The following is a 20,282-nucleotide window of genomic DNA, read 5'->3' on the forward strand; positions in this document are numbered from 1 at the left end:
GCAGACTTGCACTAAGTGGAATCCCTCGTTTGTATCTGGTTAGTTACTGTGGCTATTCAAGTGAATCTGGAATATTATAGTAGTTGTGAGTTATGAATGTCAGCGCAATTTCTTCTGTACTGAAATTACTTTTTTGTGTGTGCTTTACCTCATCCTGTCCCCCGCTGTTGTTTGTGTCTAGAAAGCCACTCAGATCAGCAGTGTGCCTCTGCCTGATGATGACTCTGGCTCAGAGGATGACAGCAGCTCTCTGGCCAGTCTGCGGACCTCCACCCTCAGTCCTGACAGGAAGGGAAGCGTCCCCGGGAGCCCGCGTGCCGTCAAGAGAGGTGAGCGTTGCAGTCCGCCTCTTTCACATCCCACCCAAATCAGCCATTTTGTGTCTAAAAGGCAGGAAGAAAAACAGGTGTAAGCAAGACATTGATTAGAACCCCCGGGACTGGAACACCTAAATGGGTCCAGTCCCGGGCTCTAATCAATGTCTTGCTTGCACCTGTTTTTCTTCCTGCCTTTTAGACACAAAATGGCTGATTTGCATGGGATGTGAAATAGGCTAATGTAGGCAGAACAGAAACACACTCAGCTCTACGTGTGCTTAAAGGTGGCATTAAAGGGAGAAATCTACCCTGAAACACTTTAAAAAACAGCTATTGGCGATGTACCTTGACGTAGTACTGTCTAACCTTGACATGTAATCACATTCAGTTATCTCCAGTGCCGCTACAATGGAGCTCCATAGCACTTTCGACTGTTTCAGCGATAAAAAATATCAAGTTCAGGTTTTGCTGTCAGTCCCTCACACATAATGAGCAAGGGCTTCTTTCTAGACTTTCTAGAATTTTGCATCAATAATCATACAGGGAGAAATCCATCATTCAAGAGGGCGAACGATCAATTTAATAACCTAATGGACCAGGATAAAGTTCTGGGAATTGTAGAAGTAGACAAGGCAGGTCGAGGGAAATCGGGTAAACCAACAAAGTAAATTACAGCACTTCACTTCAGTGGCTACACTGACATTCAACACTGACACAAAATAACTCCCGGAATGCATTGAATCACAGATTTATTGTATCTAACAGTTTTATTACATCCAACTCTCTGTCTTGAACCACCTGTTGCCTGCTGGCCCACAATCAAAAAGCAAAAGTCAGAGCATTTGATTTGTTTAGTTTTTTGCCCCTTAACACCGGCTCTTTCTGACCTTGTTTGTGGTTCGTCTCCTATTTCCTCCCCGTCCTCCAGGTGTGTCCATGTCCTCCATCAGCTCAGAGAGTGACTATGCCATTCCTCCAGATGCCTACTCCCTGGACAGTGACTACTCTGAGCCTGAACACAAAGTCCAGAGGACCTCCTCCTACTCCTGCGAGAGCACTGGGCCTGTGAGTAGAGCCTTGCTTTGCTACAGTGGAGACGTCCACTGTATTGTTGTCCCATCAAGCTGGATGATGAACTGACCCAGTGTCTGCCAGAAAATAATCACATGTGGTTGATGACCCAATACTGTATGTCTTGCCAGTTCAAATCAACACAACACTGAAGATAAAATACAAATCTAGACAATGCAGAAGTCATAGAAATAGGTTGAATAGGACTCGCATTCATTATTTGAATGAATGAAATACAATTTTTGAGCAGTACATAAACAAGACAAAACAAAGAGGCTCAGACACAGGAAAAGAAAAGAAAGAAAAAACATATAAACATCATCAACATTCAATATTACAACGTGGTGCTACCAGCCACATAAGGCACATATGTGCTTTAAAGAAATGTACATGGGACCCTGCGCGCGAGGGGTCCATGAGAAACCATCCAGGCGAGTCACCCGTTGCCCCTAACCTCAACGAGGTAGGCTAGAAACGGGTCCAAGATCGTTAGAAATGTTCTAAGTGAGTTTGTTCTCAAGAACCTGAGCCTCTCCATCCTTATAACAGAGATCATGTCCATCAACCACAATTGAAAAGGAGGTGAAGATGGGGACTTCCATTCCTTCAGAATTCGTTTTTTGGCAACAATTGTCCCCAGTGACAGAGACTGTTGCACAGCTGTAGGGAAGTTCAGAGAGGCACCAAGCAGCCAAAGATGGCAAGTTCTGCCTCCGGCTGAAGGGTTATTTTGTAGGCCTTAGAGTACCAGTCAAATATTTTGGCCCAGAATCCTGTCAGTGAAGGGCAGAACCAGAAAGCATGAGACAGAGTACCCTCTGACACCTGACACCTGTCACACAGTGGTGAGACGGAAGGGTAGATCCTGTGCAACTTATGCTTAGAATAGTGCAGACGGTCAGTGACTTTAAACTGGATCAGCTGGTGTCTGCTATTAACTGAGCAGAGTTGTACCACAGACAGACTCCTTTCCCATATAATGTCAGATAAATCAATACCAAGTTCCCCCTGCCACGCTTCTCTAATCCTCTCAGAGGCTGTGTTGCAGTTGTCAAACAGACATACAAATCTAGAGATGAGATGCTTGAAGTGAGGAGGGCCTCCATTTTCAGCCACAGGGGGGCCCTGAGAGCTAAGCCACTACTTAATTTATTCAAAGGAAAACTGCAGAGCCATCACCTCAAAAGAATAAAAACAAAGTGATAGTGACTTTTTGTAGACATTCAATTCAGTATTAGACATGTATTTATTATTGTGCATTCAGACCAGTTGTGTTAAGCTGAGGTCCTGTGCTGTGTGTCTACAGGAGATGCTGGAGAAGTCAGGCTACCTGCTGAAGATGGGCAGCCAGGTGAAGGCCTGGAAGCGCCGCTGGTTCATCCTGAGGAACGGAGAGATCCTCTACTACAAATCTCCAGTGAGTCTGGCTGCCCCGCTGTCAACCTGCATGCCTGCTTCCTTCTAAGGATTCGCTAGTTTCCACCGAAAACATTGCAGGAATATTTCTGAATTTGGTGTGTGCTCATATGTGTGTGGCTGCAGCTGAAGGCACGAGCACCAGCCAAACCTTGTACAGTAACTGGTTGTGGTTCTGTAATGTCGTACGACTACTGTAGATGCAAAAAGATCTAAGGCATCCATGCCTACTGAAATTACTTCGAAATCAGAGAGCTCCCGGATGGTTATTGTATTGATATAGATGTAAATAAATGATCCGTGTGTGTGTGTGTGTGTGTGTGTGTGTGTGTGTGTGTGTGTGTGTGTGTGTGTGTGTGTCTGTGTGTGTCTGTGTGTGTCTGTGTGTGTGTGTGTGTGTGTGTGTGTGTCTGTGTGTCTGTGTGTGCGTGTGTGTACTGTGCGCGTCCTCAGAGTGACGTTATCCGGAAGCCTCAGGGCCAGATGGAGCTGAACTCGTCATGCCGTATCGCACGGGGAGAAGGAGCACAGACGTTTCAGGTGATGGTGCAGACATTTTCAATGGTTTCCACAGGACTCCACTCTCCTACCCTTCTACTGCATCATCTTAATAGTAGTTAGGACCTTTTTATAGACCTGTAATCTGTAAGACTGTGGCAGAGAAAACCTAATAAAATCTCTATTCCATTAACAATGAGGGTAAATGCAGCTACACAAACACATGCACACGCACGCACACGCGCGCGCACGCACACACACACACACACACACACACACACACACACACACACACACACAGACACACACACACACACACACACACACAGACACACACACACACACACACACACACACACACACACACACACACACATACACACACACATACCAGAGAAGCGGCTTAAGATGACATCAGGTATAGCATTGCCTTGGAATGTTTTCCTGGCTCTTTGGCAGCTGATTCTGATCTCCTCCGACACGATGATGCTATCAGTCGGCTTGGCTTTGCATTTTTCCCATATTTCCTTGTCTCTGCTAATCAGCTGATTACAGAGAAGAAGACTTTCTATCTGACCGCCGACTCACCCAACATCCTGGAGGAGTGGATCAGGGTCCTGCAGAACATACTGAAAGTCCAGGCCAGCGGCCCCGTTACCGTGGAGACACCCGCCAAGCCCACCGTGAGAGGCTGGCTCACCAAGGTCAGTCACAGGTCATGATGTCATTTTATTATGTCATTATAGGTAGCACACTTTGTGATTTGAATTACAAAAGTCCATACTGGCCACTCTGAATGGGCATCCTGATTGCAAAGATGTAGAGCAGTGGTTCTCAATGTTTAAAACTCTCGTAACAGACAAGCCCGTCTTTTATTGTCACACGAACACCACAATACATGCATGCGGCCACAACACACTCATGCTGACGGTGGCCGGTGAAAAGTGTCCTCTGCATTTAACCCATCCAGGTATGTCCTTTGTGGGGTCCGGGGACCACCAGGGGTCCTCGAGGGGCTTCTAGTGGGTCCCCAGAGAGCATTATTTAATTTATAAGAAGTTAACACAATTAGGGAATATAGAAGCATGACTGTTTTGATCATAGACCAATTTGGAGTGGACATCACAAGGTTACGTCACTGCAGTTGCGCACGCAGCGTGGTAGCAGAAAATCTGAGGAAACAAGTGAAACTGAAACTAGAGAGATCCCCAGAATTGAAATTTTAATTTGATTTGATTGAACCTTTATTTAACCAGGTAAGTCATTAAGAACAAATTCTTATTTACAATGGCGACCTGGCAGAAGGCACAGCCTTTTGAGGGATGGGGGTAGAGGATAAAATAAATACAAAGTTACTTAGAACAAATTAAAACACAAGTTAAAACACAGTTAAAAACATAGCAGACAGACAGAGCAAATAAAACAAAAACAGTCAGAGCAGACAGGCAGGGGATAAGAGCTAGTCCAGGAAGCAGTTGCAGGTGTCAGTGAATATGTCCATGATAGAGTCTTTGAAAGCTGACTTGGAGATGAAATTGTCCAGTTTTAGTGTATTTTGTAAGCCATTCCAGTCTGTGGGCACAGCAGAATGGAATGATGACTGACCGATTACAGAATGAGTTTTGGGGATTTCAGCAGGATGAGGTTAGCAGAACGGGTGTTGTACGCGGCAGGTGCAGTATGCAACAAACTACACAGGTAGGGGGGTGACAGACCAAGGAGAGTTTTGTAAATTAGCATGAACCAGTGTATTTCGCGACGGGTGTGTAGGGATGACCAGTTTACAGAGGAATATAAGAAGAATAAGGCCTAGAATAAGGGAAAAAGACATCTTGTGCCGTATAGACGCTAGACTTTCCAACTAGGAATATGAAGATGTCCGTCACTGCAACTTTGGCGATGTAGTTGGATCCTAGACTCATCCTGACAGTGAGTACGGGTCAGGAAACCTCACCCCATTGAAAGAGTTCACTTATTTGTGTAAGATAACCTGTCTGTTGCTGGCAAAGCTTTAAAATACGTGGAGAAGGCATCCGGATCTTCCATATTTCTATGACATCTGAACCGCTAGCTGTCACTTTCTGCAACCAGTTTGGCTCCGCCTACAAAATACGTAATGAGTGTTTGCAAACTTAAAAGAGGTCTATAGTTTCACTGTTATCTACATCTATCGATCAATAGAGGTAGTCATGGAATTCTGGACAAAATCATATCTAGCAATAAAGAATATTATCAGATTTGGAGCTGAGAGGCCAAATCTCATCAAATGAGGGTCCATGGCACTAATGTGGACTACATTAGGGATGCTTGATATGATTTTGTTTTTGGAGAATCGCTGATGTAGAGATATGAAACTATTTTTTTGCTCTGTACAATTGTTTGAATTTTCTTTGGATTGTACTGAACATTTTATTCGGTTTTGTAGATCAATAATTCAAAGTTTCCAAGAATCTTTACTACCTCCATTGCCTGACTGCTAGACGTATGGATTAGCCAGGCTTTCTTTCCAAACAGCATGCCAGAAATATCTCATTTTCAGGCAGAGACTAAGGTTTAGCCTCCGCATCCAGGCTGTAGCAGTGTTTGTGGTGGGGGTCGGGGTGGGCTGGACAGAGAGCTCTCAGGCTTTAGCAGTGTTTGTGGTGGGGTGGGGAGGGCTGGACAGAGAGCTCTCAGACTGTAGCAGTGTCTGTGGTGGGGGTCGGGGTGGGCTGGACAGAGAGCTCTCAGGCTGTAGCAGTGTGGTAGGGGTGGGGCAGGGAGGGCTGGACAGAGAGTTCACAGGCTATAGCAGTGTCTGTGGTGGAGGTGGGGTGGGGAGGGCTGGACAGAGAGCTCTCAGGCTGTAGCAGTGTCTGTGGTGGAGGTGGGGTGGGGAGGGCTGGACAGAGAGCTCTCAGGTTGTAGCAGTGTCTGTGGTGGAGGTGGGGTGGGGAGGGCTGGACAGAGAGCTCTCAGGTTGTAGCAGTGTGGTGGGGGCGGGGCAGGGAGGGCTGGAGAGAGAGCTCTCAGGTTGTAGCAGTGTGGTGGGGGCGGGGCAGGGAGGGCTGGAGAGAGAGCTCTCTGGCTGTAGCAGTGTTTGTGGTGGGGGTGGGGTGGGGAGGGCTGGACAGAGAGCTCTCAGGCTGTAGCAGTGTCTGTGGTGGGGGTGGGGTGGGGAGGGCTGGACAGAGAGCTCCCAGGCTGTAGCAGTGTCTGTGGTGGAGGTGGGGTGGGGTGGGCTGGACAGAGAGCTCTCAGACTGTAGCAGTGTGGTGGGGGCGGGGCAGGGAGGGCTGGAGAGAGAGCTCTCTGGCTGTAGCAGTGTCTGTGGTGGGGGTGGGGTGGGGAGGGCTGGACAGAGAGCTCTCAGGCGGATTCTTGGAGACCTCCTTCACGTTGGGACACGGCTAGAAGGCCGGGGCTGCTGGAATGCTTAGAGAGCCGGTCGCCCCTCACTCTCCTTCCACCCCCATCTGGCTCTCTCTCCCTGCTTTTCCATACCGAGGCCTGTCTGTTAAGCAAGGTTAAGACAGGGGCTTGGAGACCCTTCACCATCTGATGGGTGTGTGTAGCTGTGACAGCTCTCTGATAGATGACTGACAGCCTCTTGCTTACTAGTGGTGATGGACTTCCCCTTCTGGCCCGTTGGCTTTGATCTGCTGTTTATGACGTGATCATGGCTCAGACAGGGCGGTTCTGCACAGCTCACCTCGGCGACCCTGTTTAAGGTTCTGCACAGCTGGCCTCCTCCAGTGACATCATCGCTCCATCCAAATTTCGAAGCCTCTTTAAAAGACGTCCGTTTCAAAAAAGTGATGTATGGTTCTTCTGGAGGTCACGGGTGCAGCAGGGGAGTGGGGATGGACAGCTGTGCTGTTTTCAATTGTCTTCAAACTTCTGCTTTGCCTTAGAAACCTATGATTTGCTCTCGCTGCCAGTTTAAATTTTCAACTTGTCAGTGAGCTCACGTTCATGATTTGCACACCTACCTGCAGACGCCGGGGACATCTGCTGGTCACATTTGCAAATTAGAGATTTCTGTCACACAAGAAAGAAGGTTTTGATCGAGTACTGTATAAAAGAAGAATACAGAAATATAGTCCTGGGCACCATGGAGCCAGCCTTGAGTGTCTCGCACTAGCAGCTGTGCTTTTTTACTAAATTCACTTTATTTTAAAAACTGCGACAGTTCACACAACTTTAACTTGACATACACATATATTATAATAAATAATAATAATAATAATGATTGGATTTATATAGCGCCTTTCCAAGTGCTCAAAGCGCTTCACAGAATCATTATTCGTTCACACCATTCGTACCGGTGGTTCGAAAGCGTGGCAGCCACACATCGGCGCTCAACGGCCCCTCCGACCACCATCATTCATGTCTACATTCATACCAATCATACGAGGCAAGGAGGGTTAAGTGTCTTGCCCAAGGACACAACGACAGCAGCTGGGAGGGAGCGGGGATCGAGCCAACCTTTGCGTCATTGGCCGACCCGCTCTACCTCCTGAGCTAAAGCCGCCCCACTATACCCATTATACATCAGACCCTTGAGCTACTTCTGCTCTCACTCAGAATGTCAAAATATAAGCGCAGAATGTCAAAATATAAGCGATGTGATGTATAGTTTTTGAGATATGAACGTTTGTTTGGCACAACTTATACTAGTTAACTGCTGCGGTTCCGGGTGGCTTATCCGGATGTCGTGATGTCACGCTGATTCGTCCTCTTGGAAGGTGTTCTTTCGTGATCCCCCCCAAAAAAGCACATGAAGGCATGTGGCACTGAAAGGCACCAATCTTTTTAATTAGGGCCCGAGCACCGGGCGCCGGAGGTGAAGGCCCTATTGTATTTGTATGGATTTTTATCATTGTTATTCTTTATTATTCTTATCGTTCGAGTGCATTTTTGAGGGGGCTTGACGTCCTCAGAAAGTTGCGAAACTTTGCACATGCCTCGGAAGTGGTGAACATTGTTATATTTTATGGGTCTTGGGCATGAGCGTGGCAAAATGGCTCGATAGTATTTTTAGTAGTTTGTCTTGTCTCTCACACTTTCTCCAATCCTTTCTCTGTTTCAGGTCAAACATGGACACTCCAAGCTGGTGTGGTGTTCTTTAGTCGGCAAAGTCTTCTACTACTACCGAAACCAGGAAGACAAGGTTCACACAACAAGCCTCTCCCTCCCTAAACGTGCCCTCACCTGTTTTTCATTTTGTCTGTCAGTTGTTGGTTATTAATCAGACCCTGGTTGAAGCAGCTACGAGGAATTTTTAACTGTTTATGAAACAGTCTAAATGTACTGATGCATCACATCTGACCTACATCAGCAAATGAGACCATCAGCGAGGAGATTGGCCCATCGGCGAGGAGTTTGGCAATTTCTATATAACGTTATTAGTTTTTCTAAAATGTGCACTGGTAGAGTGGGACTTCCTCTGTTGATGTCTGTGTGAAACTGGTTGTAATCTTTATTCCGGCCGGTGAATGAAGCTATAACGTTAACCTTAGGCAGCGAATAAAACAGTGGGGGAGGCTCGCTGACTTGGAGAAGACCCGGCCGGCCTGTCACAGCCCGGCAGACCCGCTGCTTACAGCGGGAGGAGTGTTCAGGAAATCCAGTCTTCATTCTGGGAGAACACTACCACTTTTGTCCACAGGTTCTGCTAGAATCACCACAAAATAAAAGTTCCTCGTAGCTGCTTTAAATAGTATTTGCAAATACAGTACTTCTTAGTACCGGTAGTTGTCTTAATCAGTGTAGAGTTCTACATTTGCCAAACAAATGAAAGTTGTTGTTTTTTAGACTGTAGACAGTATGGTTTTATGTGATGAAGAATGAAGCTGACACTACTGTATTGTGGTGGTGCAGTTCCCCCTGGGCCAGCTGCGGGTGCGGGAGGCGTCGGTGCAGGAGGTGGATCGCTCCTGTGACTCAGACGAGGACTACGAGGCGGGCGGCCGAGGCTTCCTCTCCTCACACTGCACCCTGGTGGTCCAACCCCGCGAGCAGAGCCCCACCTACCTGCTCATCGGCACCAAGCAGGAGAAGGTAGGCCTACTGGAATCAAGAGTGGTGAAATCAATGGTTTATTAGGGAAGGAGGAGTAGAGATGGGGGCAGAAAAATGAATCGGAATCTTAGCTTCATTTGTCCATCATAATTCCACAAGCTCTCCATCCATATTATTTGCACTTATAATTTATTTATTTTTTAATAATAATTAACCTTCTAGCAAGACAATGCCATTGCTTTGATTTGTGGCTCAGAAATAAACAGAATTCTTAACATACTTTGTTGTCATTTAACTTGTATTTATTATGGCACATCGTACTGTGGTTGTATTGATTGGTATTATGAAATAAGCATATCATCCTATCCCTAGTGAAAAGGCAATATATTCATGTGTGGGTTCCTACAGTACATTCATCTGTGAGGTACCAAAGCGGGACCAAACCTCATTTACAAATACCTTTGTGGGTTTTTCTTGTGTACTAGGTGAGATACAAATATTGATCAGGGAAAGTCATTTTAGTATCAAGTACCAGTGAGGAAGTCTCTGAAAATCTGCGCTGTGCAATTATGATGGTTCAGCTTATTTTATTAAGGGAACTGCTGCATGGAACCAGACATGACAATCAAAACACATGAACTAGGAACACATGTCTGAGAGAAAACAACCCAGCAAATTAGTCACAGAGCCATCCGCACTATTGCTTCTTCTTGTTTTTATATCTGTCCCACGGCCTTTTAGTGGAAAACAACATCTCGTTTCAGTTAATAATACGTCAATGTGTTGTGTTGTTGTGCACAGGACACATGGCTGTACCACCTGACTGTTGTGTTGTGTTGTTGTGCACAGGACACATGGCTGTACCACCTGACTGTCAATGTGTTGTGTTGTTGTGCACAGGACACATGGCTGTACCACCTGACTGTCAATGTGTTGTGTTGTTGTGCACAGGACACATGGCTGTACCACCTGACTGTCAATGTGTTGTGTTGTTGTGCACAGGACACATGGCTGTACCACCTGACTGTGTTGTGTTGTTGTGCACAGGACACATGGCTGTACCACCTGACTGTGTTGTGTTGTTGTGCACAGGACACATGGCTGTACCACCTGACTGTGTTGTGTTGTTGTGCACAGGACACATGGCTGTACCACCTGACTGTGTTGTGTTGTTGTGCACAGGACACATGGCTGTACCACCTGACTGTTGTGTTGTTGTGCACAGGACACATGGCTGTACCACCTGACTGTGTTGTGTTGTTGTGCACAGGACACATGGCTGTACCACCTGACTGTGTTGTGTTGTTGTGCACAGGACACATGGCTGTACCACCTGACTGTTGTGTTGTTGTGCACAGGACACATGGCTGTACCACCTGACTGTGTTGTGTTGTGTTGTGTTGTGTTGTGTTGTGTTGTTGTGCACAGGACACATGGCTGTACCACCTGACTGTGTTGTGTTGTTGTGCACAGGACACATGGCTGTACCACCTGACTGTGTTGTGTTGTTGTGCACAGGACACATGGCTGTACCACCTGACTGTGTTGTGTTGTTGTGCACAGGACACATGGCTGTACCACCTGACTGTTGTGTTGTTGTGCACAGGACACATGGCTGTACCACCTGACTGTGTTGTGTTGTGTTGTGTTGTGTTGTGTTGTGTTGTGTTGTTGTGCACAGGACACATGGCTGTACCACCTGACTGTGTTGTGTTGTTGTGCACAGGACACATGGCTGTACCACCTGACTGTTGTGTTGTTGTGCACAGGACACATGGCTGTACCACCTGACTGTGTTGTGTTGTTGTGCACAGGACACATGGCTGTACCACCTGACTGTTGTGTTGTTGTGCACAGGACACATGGCTGTACCACCTGACTGTGTTGTGTTGTTGTGCACAGGACACATGGCTGTACCACCTGACTGTGTTGTGTTGTTGTGCACAGGACACATGGCTGTACCACCTGACTGTGGCAGCGGGCAGCGGTGCAAACTTCAAGGTGGGAACAGAGTGTGAACAGCTTATTGGGAAGCTGCTGGACGCAGAGGGAGACCCAGGTGAGAAGCCTTATCCTTAAGCAAGCAAGCATCGCCAATATCCTCATCAGCCATTTGTGATGCGTTTGTTCAATCTTATTTTTATTTAAAGCAATGTGATTGACCTGTTTTTGTTAGAAATGCTTAAAAAATATGTTTGACCTGAATTCACCACTTTATTTCATCCCTTAATTAAAAAGTCATGTTACAAAGTTACTCTTTATTAAAAGTGACTTGTTGGAGTACTTTCGTGTTATATACTTTGAAAACAGGCTGTAGCAATATGGCTTGCGCTGTTGTCAATTATTGTTTTCAAGTGCATGCAATGGAAGACTATTGTTTTGTTTCTAAAACAGCGAGTCTCATTTGTATCGAGCATACTTTGGAATTTTTTTCCTCCTCTCTCACTAGAAGCATATTGTCTGCATTAGATGCCATAGGATTTTCACTTTCTAAAACAACAATAAATCATAATATATCATTCTAATTATAAAGTTGCTAATGAATTGCAAAAATGTAAACCTTTGGTGTGAATTCCCCTATGTTGCCCCCCCGACACTTCATCTCCAGGTTTTGTAAGACCTACTTCAGTAGATGATCAGGCTTTGCTAAGTCCCTGTACAGCCGGATACAAATTTAGCCAGTAGCATGTTACATGTTATGTAAAGCCGTAGACTCCAGACTGCAGACAGTGTTTATGACCGGCATGTGTGAATGTTTGTCAGCTGTTGGGTCACTATAGTTTTGAAATTCAATCTTTCTGTTTTTCTGTGTGTGTGTGTGTGTGTGTGTGTGTGTGTGTGTGTGTGTGTGTGTGTGTGTGTGTGTGTGTGTGTGCGTATGTGTGTGTGCGTGCGTGCGTGTGTGCGTGCGCATGTGTGTTTCTCCATCTCCCTCCCAGACTCTGTGTTGTGGAAGAGTGAGGCCCTGTGCTTCAGTAAGGAGGGCCTGCGCTCTCCTCTCACCACTCTGCCCTCTGAAGCTCTGCAGACGGAGGCTCTCAAACTTTTCAAGGTCACTCTCACCACTCTCTCTCTCTCTTTACGCTCTCTCTACCCTCTCTCTCTCTTTCATCCTTTGATCTAGTCCCCTTACTTTTGCTTTCTCTCTTCCTTTTTCTCTCTTTCTCCCCCTTTCCTTCTCTCCTCTCCACACTGATGACCTACATTCCTATCTGCCTCTCTCACTGCGAGGGTCCCCCTGTCTGTTCGAGGCGTCATCCATCCATATCCCAGCCTGTCCCGACCACAACCCCCCAACCCCCCCCCCCCCCCAATCCCTTCCTTGTCCTGGATGCGCTCCATGCCCCTCTTCTTCTCTACCCTCCTGCCTCTGAAACAGATCAAAGGCTGAGGGACGGGGGCCTCCAGCTCATTAAATGTGTGGAAGAGAGATAATGGCCTTGATTATCTGCTCTGATTGAGGCTAACCGCTCCTCTGGTTTACAGCCGGTGTGAAAGGAGCCCCTTTAAAGAGGAGACCTGGGAGGTCAGGGTCCTCAGAGGCTGGCAGCAATGGATACAGAAGGTAGGGGAGGAGGGAGGGAGGAGAATAAGGATCAAGGCGAAGGAGAGCAGAGCAGGAGGAGGGACCTTGATCTTATGTGAGAGGGAAGATGGAAGTTCCTGTTCCTCTCTTTTCTCTGGAGCCCACAGCTCGCCCACCCAGGAGCCCCCTCTCTCCCTCCCTCCCTCCCTCCCCCCTCCCTCCCTCCCTCCCCCCCCCCTCCCCCCCCCTCCCTCCCTCCCTCCCTGCCCGACTCATTCTTCAGAGACCCGCGGGCGACAGTAGGCCCACGGAGGTTGAATTGGGCCGCCTCTCTCTTTGACCAGCCAGCCTTAAAAAGCAGCCCCATACAGTTAGACACATAAAGGAAGAGGGAAACAAGCGTAGGCCTCCTCCAGTCTTTTCAAGTGTACGCCCCTACCTCAGCACGTTGAAGCACGCGTTCCCGCTCTACTCTACTCGCTTCTTTGAAGTATTCACGATTCTGACGAGACCGATGAAAACTATCAAATGGGTCCTTTGTGTTCACCCATAAGATTGGATTAAATCTGTGGCTTCAAGAAGTAATGACGTTTACATGGCTTTCCTCACACTGGGGCTTGACCCTGAAAAGGGCTCTTCTGACCTTTGTGTTTAAAAAAAAAATACATTTTTCTGACTTGGTTTGTCTTGCTACACAGAGTTCCACTTGTTGACTTGTTCCACTTGCTGCTTGCAGTAAGTTCTTGTTTGTGTTTGCCTCCACCTGCTGGTAGTGCAGTGGTATTACGTTTCAGACTTCAACCATAATGTTAACATAACTACATGTTTATTAAGATGTCTGTCCTGTTCTACAGTCCTGTCAACTCTTCATCAACGTGCTGGTTGAGTCTCCGTCGGTCGATTACCACACGTCACTGGCCCAGAATGCCTTACAGGTGTGCCTGACGCACCCAGAGCTGCAGAATGAGATGTACTGCCAGCTTATCAAACAGACCAACTGCCGCATGCCACATAACTACTCCCTCACACAGGTAAAGAGTAGTGTCGTTGTTTCTTTTTATTCTCATTCCATTTTTACTTTGTCACTTGGTTTATTCCTGTAAAGCACTTTGCAACTTGTGTTAAGAAACTGCTCTGGGCCAGAGCAGGGTTTGTAGAAAAAAATAGGAAAAAACAAACAAAACACACACACACACACACACACACACACACACACACACACACACACACACAAACACGATTATTTTCATTGTTGATTAATTTCTGGATTATTTTCTCGATTAATCGCTTGGTTGTTTGATCTATAAAATGTTGTTCAGTGTTTCCCAAAGCCCAAGATGACGTCCTCAAATGTCTTGTTTTGTCCACAACCCAAAAATATTCAGTTTACTGTCATAGAGGAGTAAAACAACCAGAAAATATTCACATTTAAGAAGCTGGAATAAGATAATTTTGACTCCCTCCCCCCCCCCCCCCCCCCCCCCCTTTATTTTATTTTATTTTTTAACTCAAAATGATTAATTGATTATCAAAATATTTGGCGATTAATTGAATAGTTAACAACTAATCAATGAATTGTTGCAGCTCTAATCGTCTTGTCTCCTCTTCACACCTCTCCCTGCAGTGCTGGCAGCTGTTGTCTCTGTGTGTGGCTCTCTTCCTTCCTCAACAACACTTCCTGTGGTACCTGAGACAGTACCTGCAACGCAACGCTGACCCGAGGTGAGCGGCTCCAAGCCTGTAACCTGCTCCTAACGCTGAGGAACAATAAGAACAATTGCTGCGGCCGCCGCCTGTTATCGAGGCTGTTTTAAATTGATTTAAAGTACCAATTACTTTGAAAGTTTTTTTTATGTTTTTTTATTTATGTTCTCCCGACTGGAGTAACTAACGTAAAATGCATAGCGTAACGAGTTGACAATTCAGTCTGATATCACATATTAGGGTGTATTCACACCTGTAGGTCGTTTGGTTTGTTTTCCGATTCAGGTACTTAATTGATACAATTGTTGCATTTGTGCCTTGGTTCGTTTGTGTTCACACAGCCACAAATCAAACGGTCCAAATAGTATTGCCAAACCTCCTGGATTGGCAAGGAGACGCTCCGGTAGGCTAATAGCCTCTCGAGATGGAAAAAGTAATTCCCAGAGATTTTCCTATATGATTATAAGAATGCGTTTTGTTAGACCTACATTGTAGGCTATGTCGGGCGTGCGCCGTGCGAGGAGAGAGAGAGAGAGAGAGAGAGAGAGAGAGAGAGAGAGAGGGAGAAAGTTATTTGTTTATGTACAGTATTTATGTAGGCTATGTAGCCTATGTAAGCCTATAGCCTATGTATTTATTTTGCCTATTTAGGCTATCGGGAATTTGGAGATATAAGATCAAAGACCTTCGCAACTTCGATTTGCTATTACTATCACAGAGACTTCAGATGATTAGTCTACACATAGGCTATATGAACACCTGTCCTGTCAGGAATAAAATATTAATAAATAATTTAATAATAGCCTACGGACATTTCGAGGAAGACATGCAATCAGTCTGATTGTCTGATTGAACCAGACAATCTTATCACAAAGAAGGCTGGCTCTGATTACCACGACTTGTTTTCATTTATTGAATGGAGACCAGAGGTAAGTTGATTGAGTTCAAACTGCTGATGTGATGATCCAAAAATCCCCCAAAGTTTATCCATGCAAGTCACAAGTCGCCAAAACAGGATCTGAATGAAGATGTTGTTTTTTAAACGATAAAAATGCTTGTTCTTCAGGCCATTACGCACAGCGCAGCTGACTACGGCAGTTTTTATCCAAAAATGCGCACTGTTTCCTGCAGTTGTGGCGGATCGAGGTCGGATCACATTCTCACCACAAACGAACCGCACCAGAGTTCGTTTAAAGCGGACCGAGACCACCCTTTCTTGGCGATCTCGGTCCGCTTGTTTTGTCCCGCATCCGAGTGCGATTGCTGTGTTCACACTCCCCCAAACGAACCGCACCAAGGGGGAAAATGCTCTCTGTTTCGGAACAACTGCTCCAAACGAGATAGGTGTGAATACACCCTTAGGCTACCAAAGAACCTCAGTGCACAATGAAATGAATATCATCTGTCCACACATGCAGGAGTGAGGTGGGGAAGTATGCGGTGTACTGCCAGCGCTCGGCGGAGCGGACGCTGCAGAACGGAGAGCGCGAGGCCAAACCTTCACGCATGGAGATCATCTCCATCCTGCTGAGGAACCCCTACCACCACTCACTGCCCTTCAGCATCCCCGTGCACTTCATGAACAACACCTACCAGGTAGCTCACACACGCACGCACTCACACGGACGCACGCACATACACACACACACACACACACACACACACACACACACACACACACACACACACACACACACACACACATAGATAACCATTCTAAATAGTTTTACTGTTCAATTTTCCACAAGCCTCTTTGAAGGTTTTGGAACTTTATTTTAAAATGTTGCACTTAAAAAGGTGAGGGGGAATAAGGGGGGAGAGAGATTGATCCAAAGTTGAACTATTCCTTATGTATTTATCATAATCTTCTATTCATATTGTAAACAAGAGCTAAACACACACTGCCTCTTTAAAAACCTCCTCTTCCTGGAATAAAGCAAAGATGGATAACCCCTCCCTCTTCTTCCTGGTCTCACACACAGCCAGTCCCCTTTCACAGATCTGACAGTTTAAAGATGGGCGTAAACAGCATGTGGTGAAGTGCAAGAGCTGACAAGCCCATTCACTGCAGATCAGCATATGCACAAAGACAAGGGACAGATTGTTGCTATCGGAGGCGGAGCACAACTTGTTTTCTGTTGAGAAAAAGTGAAACTATCTGACACACTGTTACTGAGAAGTGAAATGGCGCAGCAAGGAATTCAGCTGGACGGGGGGAAATTCTGCTGTTCGATCTGTCTGGACCTACTGAGGGATCCGGTGACTGTTCCCTGTGGGCACAGTTACTGCATGAGCTGTATTAAAAGATACTGGAAGGGAGAGGATCAGAAGAAAATCTACAGCTGCCCTCAGTGCAGACAGACCTTCACACCAAGGCCTGGTCTGGTCAAAAACACCATGTTAGCAGAGTTGGTGGAGGACCTGAGGAGGGCAGAACTCCAAGCTGCTCCTCCTGATCACTGCTATGCTGGACCTGGAGATCTAAAATGTGATGTCTGCACTGGGAGAAAGCTGAAAGCCCTCAAGTCGTGTCTGGTGTGTCTGGCCTCTTACTGTGAGCTGCACCTTCAACCTCACTATGACGCAGCTCCATTAAAGAAACACAAGCTGGTGGAAGCCACCGTGAAGCTTCAGGAGAACATCTGCTCTTGTCACGATGAGGTGATGAAGATTTTCTGCCGTACTGATCAGCAGTGTATCTGTTATCTCTGCTCCATGGACGAGCATAAAGGTCACGACACAGTCTCAGCTGCAGCAGAATGGGCAGAGAGGCAGCAAGAGCTCGGGGTGAGTCGGCAAAAAATCCAGCAGAGACTCCAGGTCAGAAGGAAAGATGTGATGGTGCTTCAACAGGAGGCAGAGGCGATCAATCTATCTGCTGATAAAGCAGTGGAGCACAGTGAGAACATCTTCACTGAGCTGGTCCGTCTTATTGAGAAAAGAAGCTCTGAGGTGAAGCAGCAGATCAGATCAAAGCAGAAAGAGGAAGCGAGTCGGGCCGAAGAACTAAAGAAGAAGCTGAAGCAGGAGATTGCTGAGCTGAGGAGGACAGACGCTGAGCTGGAGCAGCTCTCACACACAGAGGATCACATCCACTTTCTACACAGTTACCCCTCGCTGTCATGTCTCAGTCAATCTACAGACTCACCCAGGATCGATACCCGTCCTCGGCACTACTTTGAGGATGTGACTGTGGCTGTGTCAGAGGCCAGAGATAAACTACAGGGCATTCTTACGGAGATCTCATGGACAGTGACTCAAGTGGACGTTCTACTGCCACAACCAGAGCCCAAGACCAGATCTCAATTCTTACAATATTCACGTCATATCACACTGGATCCAAACACAACACACGACTGGCTGACATTATCCGAGGGGAACAGAAAAGTGACATGTTTCAGAGAGTATGGTCGTGACCTAGAGTGTCAGCCAGACAGATTCACTGACAACTGTCAGGGCCTGAGTAGAGAGGTTCTGACTGGACGTTGTTACTGGGAGGTGAGGTGGACGCGGGGGTACAACATTTCAATAGCAGTGTCATATAAGGATATTAGCAGAACAGGAACCTCGGATGAATGTGTATTTGGAAACAATGACAAGTCTTGGGCATTATATTTCAACGACGGCAGTTATGAATTCAGACATAACAATATCAAAACTCCCATCTCAGGCCCTCGGTACCGCACAGTAGGAGTGTACCTGGATTACAGTGCAGGTATTCTGTGCTTCTACGACTGCAACATGACTCTCCTCCACAGAGTCCAGACCACATTCACTCAGCCTCTCTATGCTGGAATTTGGCTTGATTATAATTTTGACACTGCTGAGCTCCAATAGACAGGAGTTAGCAATGTGTGTGTGTGTGTGTGTGGGGGGGGGGGGCTCTCACTTCCCACCAGAGATCACCTGTCAATCAAACAGTGTGGGCGGAGTTTAGATTTGTTGATGCAGATTTAGTTTCTCTTTTCTTTGCCTGTTCAGCCATGGAGGCGATCACTGATCATGCTAACTACCTAGTTCTTCTTCTTTTGTTTATTCCAAACAAAGCGGAAATGTAAAACGTACAGTAACACTTCCTGTGTGGAAGATGATCCCCCCCCCCCACAGGAAAGAGTGACCAGACACCGGCTGTTTAAATCAGACAGTGGAGAAAATGTATGAATTGGATATAGGTTGAATCACTATTGATTTATAGCAGTCATAGAGTATGTATCCAAAACAACATGTATTCATATGAAAATGTAAATTGTTGTGTGGTCTATTATAGTTCTTATCTTTGTTGCATATTTGTATTGTTCCACTTTTTCAAAAAAAAACTTAAACAACTTCTCTTAAAAGAGCACAGTACCTGATTTCTTTACCCCTGTATCTTATTGTTTGTTTTAATTTGTTTAGCCGCTGGTGCACCTGTTTGCTTTTTCTTTTCTTTTCCTTTTTTTTTTTCTTCTTTTTTTGTATATATATATATATATTTTTTTTTTTACTTTTTATATTGTTTTAAATATATTGTCTTGATTGTGTGTTTTTTTTCTTTCATTATTAGTCTTTAATTTGTTTTTAAATAAGGTGAGACTCTATAAGCCCTTCCGGGTTTCTTTCCCTCACCTGCACAATTTCTTTGTATTAAGATACTTGTACTATGTTATTCTTTTTTTTCTGTGCAAATAAACAATCAATCAATCAATCAATCAATCAATCAATTGTTGCTGTAATATTGACCTCCGCCAACGGAGTTGTCCGGGAGGCCATATTTTCGCCCCTGTTTGTCTGTTTGCTTGTCAGCAGGATCTCTCAAAAAGTTAGGAACAGATTTGCACTAAACTTGGCAGAAAAGCAGGTCATGTGCCAACTTAGAACTGATTAACGTTCCACGCCCACTGACCAAAAGGGGGCATAACAATGGGCATGGCCAATCACAAAAAGGTGCCTAACTACCAACCGGACTCACGTAACAGCACAATCCTTTGTAGAAAAGTTGGAGGTATGCACTCTACTGAGTGCCCTCTAGTTTCTGTTGGTTCTGTTCCACTGCATGGGCCTTAATGGAGCCAGCACTAGAAGTCTTTCCTTTCCTTTATTATAGCTGAAAACTGTAGTTGTTGATATGTTAATTTTGTGTCCCGGGACTTTGTAACTTTGTTAAGAAAAGTGAACTACAAATGTAATCATTATTATTATAATCAATAGGGAGATGATTCATTGTTTTCCTCCACAATCCTGACATGCTGGTTTAACAAATTGATTGTGTGGATGAAGTTTGAGTCTTTTACCAGGTTTTAGTCATTGGATGTGTGATCAAAGTGAAAGTTTTCAAAGATCAATAAAAAAAATTATTCCAAGAATTAATAAAGTATTTATTCTGTATTCATTCCAGGAAGACTATCATATCTGCTAGAGAAAATTTATGAAAGTATAACTGAGATGATAAACACAACAAAGTGCAGTCTTCAACAAAATGCATAAAATGTCTGGGAAAAAAGTCCTGAAACACGTATGTGACCACAGACATGTAGTTGTGGACCAGCTGTCATTTCATACTGTGATGAAGAATAAACTTCAAAATGACATGAGCGAGTAAAGCCACTATCAGAATATTTCACAGTGAACTGAGTACCAAAGGAAAATAAAAACTTCCACACTGGACTTATATGGGTTAAAATGACCAAAAAACAAAACACACACACACACATACAAATGCACACAAACACAGAGAACAAATACCGTATATCAACATCACCTCTGACTTG

The 20,282-nt window shown here is 45.5% G+C and overlaps 2 protein-coding genes across 2 annotated transcripts in view; both read left to right on the forward strand.

The window, feature by feature from the left end:
- The window catches only part of plekhh1 (pleckstrin homology domain containing, family H (with MyTH4 domain) member 1), a 63,049-nt gene that overhangs the window by 33,132 nt on the left and 9,635 nt on the right, over positions 1–20,282 (forward strand). Inside the window, exons 11-22 of the mRNA XM_083634164.1 lie at positions 182–329; positions 1,246–1,382; positions 2,695–2,805; positions 3,258–3,344; positions 3,848–4,006; positions 8,374–8,454; positions 9,165–9,344; positions 11,253–11,364; positions 12,245–12,357; positions 13,686–13,862; positions 14,456–14,553; positions 15,954–16,131. Of these exons, the coding sequence (XP_083490290.1) occupies positions 182–329; positions 1,246–1,382; positions 2,695–2,805; positions 3,258–3,344; positions 3,848–4,006; positions 8,374–8,454; positions 9,165–9,344; positions 11,253–11,364; positions 12,245–12,357; positions 13,686–13,862; positions 14,456–14,553; positions 15,954–16,131 (1,581 nt within the window). The remainder of the gene's footprint in view (positions 1–181; positions 330–1,245; positions 1,383–2,694; positions 2,806–3,257; positions 3,345–3,847; positions 4,007–8,373; positions 8,455–9,164; positions 9,345–11,252; positions 11,365–12,244; positions 12,358–13,685; positions 13,863–14,455; positions 14,554–15,953; positions 16,132–20,282) is intronic.
- On the forward strand, positions 16,716–19,818 carry LOC310774100 (tripartite motif-containing protein 16-like). Its single transcript, XM_083634165.1, has one exon. It carries the CDS (start codon positions 16,720–16,722, stop codon positions 18,370–18,372), a length of 1,653 nt encoding a protein of 550 aa, XP_083490291.1. The 5' UTR covers positions 16,716–16,719; the 3' UTR covers positions 18,373–19,818.

Source organism: Poromitra crassiceps (assembly GCF_964638095.1).
Source record: "Poromitra crassiceps genome assembly, chromosome: 3".
In the NCBI taxonomy this organism is placed as follows: domain Eukaryota; kingdom Metazoa; phylum Chordata; class Actinopteri; order Beryciformes; family Melamphaidae; genus Poromitra; species Poromitra crassiceps.